Source organism: Lactuca virosa, chromosome 8, assembly GCF_052849685.1.
Source record: "Lactuca virosa cultivar CGN04683 chromosome 8, Lactuca_virosa_CGN04683_v6, whole genome shotgun sequence".
Taxonomy (NCBI): Eukaryota; Viridiplantae; Streptophyta; class Magnoliopsida; order Asterales; family Asteraceae; genus Lactuca; species Lactuca virosa.
The window spans coordinates 60,245,006-60,249,128 of NC_136433.1; the positions used below are offsets into that span (position 1 = coordinate 60,245,006).

At 34.1% G+C, this 4,123-nt stretch overlaps 1 protein-coding gene across 1 annotated transcript; it reads left to right on the forward strand.

Annotated features, from left to right (window-relative positions):
- Positions 1-624: 624 nt before the first annotated feature.
- On the forward strand, positions 625-1,653 carry LOC145130413 (uncharacterized). Its single transcript, XM_079065219.1, has one exon. It carries the CDS (start codon positions 625-627, stop codon positions 1,651-1,653), a length of 1,029 nt encoding a protein of 342 aa, XP_078921345.1.
- The last annotated feature ends 2,470 nt before the right edge of the window (positions 1,654-4,123 follow it).

Below are 4,123 nucleotides of genomic sequence, written 5' to 3' on the forward strand. Positions count from 1 at the left end.
GCCCATATGAGTTTCATCCAAGGGCTTTCTAGAGGGCTCCATGGTTTGCTTAAGGCCTAAGCAGAGAATTAGGGGTTCACCTAAAACCCTGGTAGCCCACACAAGTATATAAAGACCCCTAGGGCTCCCAAAAACGTGGCTAAGCTTTCTCTAGAAGATTTTGGACGTTTTTGGTGCTCCTCCTTCCTCTCCTAAGTCATCTTGTTGCTAGTGGTGTTTGTGACTCCATTAGAGGTGCAACACTTGAGGCACTAAGCTTTCAGAAGTCAAGATCAAGAAGGATTGTGATTGTTATTCCTACATAACAATCAAGGTAAAGTTTCTAACCCTAATCTGATGTCAATTTTGATAATAGCATGTTAGATCTAGGGTTTATGCTTTGGTATTCAATGTTGTTGTGTTCATAGTAGAAAACTTAGATCAAAGCAATTAGGGTTGCATGTACACCATAGGAATAATGTAATGCTCATAACCCATCAATTGTTTCTCGTCTGTGAACAAGCTTGCTCTGGCCTTGTATGAGTTATGATTCTTGTCCTGTTTGTAGAAACTATTGTGGAAGAAGTGTGATTGGTTCCTGGATTTCTGATTTATCTAATTTCTTGATTGGTTTATCATTTAATCATGTCTGATACACCACCAGAGTCATCTAGTAAAAATGATGTTGTTGATTTTGATGATCCTCTATATTTGCATCCTTCAGATCATTCTGTGACAACTATTATAAATTTCAAACTGCTTGGTACTGAAAATTTTAGGGTTTGGAAAATTTCAATGACTAGGGCTCTTAAAGCCAGAAATAAACAAGGGTTTATTGAAGGAACGGAACTAAAAGATAATAAGAATGCTGTTAAATCTCTAAAGTGGGACAGGGTTAATGCTATTGTATGTTCTTGGATTCTTAACTCACTTTCTGAATCCATTTACATTGGACATGCCTGTTCTGAATTTGCTTTGGATGTTTGGAATGAACTTTGTGAAACTTATTATAAGGCTGATGGTTCAGTTGTTTTTAATATTCATCAACAAATTAATAGTCTCACTCAAGGTAGTTTGTCAGTGTCTGATTATTTTAATAAGTTGGATGGTCTATGGAAAGAATTTGATGGCTTAACAAAGTGTCTTGATTGTACTTGTGAAGCTGCTACTCATACTAAAAATCATTCTAAACTCATGAAACTTATGCAGTTTCTCAGTGGTCTTGATGACTCATATAACCAGATTAAAAGTCATATTCTTAGAATGGAACCATTGCCTGATGTTAAAACTGCATTTTCAATTGTATCCAAAGAAGAGCCTAATCAGAAACATGGGAATATTTATGTTGTGTCTAATAAAAGTCAAAATTCTTCTACTTTTGCTGGTAAAATTACTGATAATAAAAAATTTAAAGGTAGAAATCAGAATTTAATCTGTAAGAATTATGGAATTAAAGGTCATACTATTGAGAAATGTTATAAGCTTATTGGGTATCCTAAGGATTTTAAACCCAAGTATGAGTTTAATAAGTCATCTACTGGATCTGGTACTACTTCTCATGTTAGTGAAAGTGTTAATGCTTCAGTTATTTCTTCTGATAAGTCATATCATCATTTTTTAACAAATGATCATTCCACAAAGTTAATGTCTCTTCTTCATGAGAAAGAGCTATAAGAAGGTGTATCTATTAATGCTAATATGGCAGGTATGTCTTGTAATAATGATTTCTTTAATAAAAGAAAATGGATTGTTGATTCAGGAGCAAGTCAACATATGACTGCTTCCGAATCACAACTTTCTGATGTGGTTGATGTCTCCAAACTTAATCTAAGAGTTGATCATCCTAATGGTTCAACTGCTAAAATAGATAAGATTGGAAACATTAGTCTTTCTGATTCTATTGTTTTGTCTGATGTCTTTGTTATTCCTGATTTTCATGTTAGTCTTTTGTCTATTCATAAGATTTGTAAAGAAAATAAGTGCAAAGTTGTTTTTGATGAAAATAATTGTTTTATTCAGGATTCACTGTCAATGGAGACTGTGAAGACTGGTAAAGAATTTGGAGGTCTTTACTATTTGGAAAATCAACTGTTAAGTAGGTCAAATTAAGTGATTAATAGTCATAAATGTTTTGTATCAAAATTAAGATGGCATAATAGAATGGGACATCCAGCTGATAAAGCCCTAAATGTTTTAAAACCAGTTTTAAATTTTGATAATGAGTCAGTTATGCCATGTTATGTTCGCCATAAGGCTAAACAAACTAGAGAACCTTTTCCTTTGAGTGAGCATAAGTCCTTTAGTCTAGGGGAACTTGTTCATTTAGATGTTTGGGGTCCCTATAGAGTTGCTGCTATTGGTGGTTTTAGATTTTTTCTTACTATTGTAGATGATTATACTAGAGCTACATGAGTTTTTTTTTGATGAAATCTAAAGATGAAGTATTTAACTATTTTCATGAATTTGTTATGTTATTGGAAAATCAATTTAATGTTAACCAAAAGGTTATTAGATCAGATAATGGAACAAAATTTGTTAATCTAAAAATGAATAGTTTTCGTGAAACTAAAGGAGTTATTCATCAGACTTCCTATGTTCACACTCCACAACAAAATGGACTGGTAGAACGGAAGCATAGACATTTATTGAATGTAGCTAGGTCTTTGTTGTTTCAAGCTGGGTTGCCTAAAAAATTCTGGGGAGATTCTATTTTAACTGCAGTTTTATAATAAATAGAACACCATCTTCTGTTTTAAATGGTAAAACTTCTTTTGAATTAATCTATAATCATGTTCCAGTTTATGATAAAATTCGTGTATTTGGATGTTTGGTGTCACACCCCGAAACCGATGGCGGAAACATTCCGGGGCGGAGGACGTCATGTGTAGCATCACAACCAATGAATAATAACAATCATAGCAACACAACCAGTACAGTGAATACTAAAATAAAAATGTTTACATCAACTTGAAACTTTGTTTGAATTACATTCAATTGCTTTGTATAGTCTAAACTTAAAACTCTTATTGCTCCAGTTCCTCGAGAATCCAGCAAGTACCTGTCTACTGATTTCCAGAGAATACAAGCAGTTTTGAAAGAGTATCAGCATAAAGCTGGTGAGTTCATAAGTGGTGGTTTGTAGTGAAAAATCGTTGATGAGTTCGAAAAATATTTGTATAGTTCCAAGAAAATCCGATATTTTCTTTAGTGAGAAAGTAGTATTTTCAATTCTGTATAAAACCATGAATGTTTGTCACTGAAAACTGTAGTGATATGCGAAATTATTACTTCATGTGACTAGCTAATGCTAATCATGATGTAATAGCATTTCGTGCGTGAAACATTGTATGCTCGTTTCTGTTTGAAAAGCCTGAAAGTTCTCCAGTTGTAGTGTGTATTAGTTCTATTTAATGTAAATAAAACTGTTGAAGAGTGTTAAGTTGTAAACTAAAGGTGATTTATACATATTGTGAGTCGTATAACCATGCTTGATATGACTAGAGACCTTTCCAACGTTCTTCAGGCGTCGAGTTAAATGACATTTGTACATCTCAGGCGTGCCCGCCTAATTGTAGCTAGCAGTCCAGATGTGGGATTGTCAGTCCCGAATAGATCTATTCACAAATCTCACGCTCTCCCTCCAGGAGACTCTGGTTATACAGTGGTAGGATTTATCCCTGTACACCTAAGGGTACAGTAGTGAAGTAGCGCCTCACAGTATCGTACAATCTAGTTTACATGTAGTGTAGTAGCGTTCTACCATAGTGAAAATCCGTATGTCTACCGTTGGTAGTGATAATTACAGTTATGAATACCATGAATAAGTAGCGATGTAATTTGTAAACTGTTTCTGTCTTAGTGAACATATTCATTAGTGAAAGTTTCTATACTTGATATGTTTTAGAAAAAATCTCAAACTATACCGATTGTAGTTTGCATGTATAGTGAATAGTGTGTCCGGAAAACTATGCAATTTTAGTGAAAACGTCCCTTATGCTCAACACAGTACAAAAGGGGTTAAAGTATGAGATTTGCAATAGTTTTGAAAACATTTATGTTTAGCTTGGATTCTCCCCCTGAAAACATTAAAATACGGAAAATGTAGGGGTATGAACTCACAGTTGTTGTGTGAAAGCGTTGACTG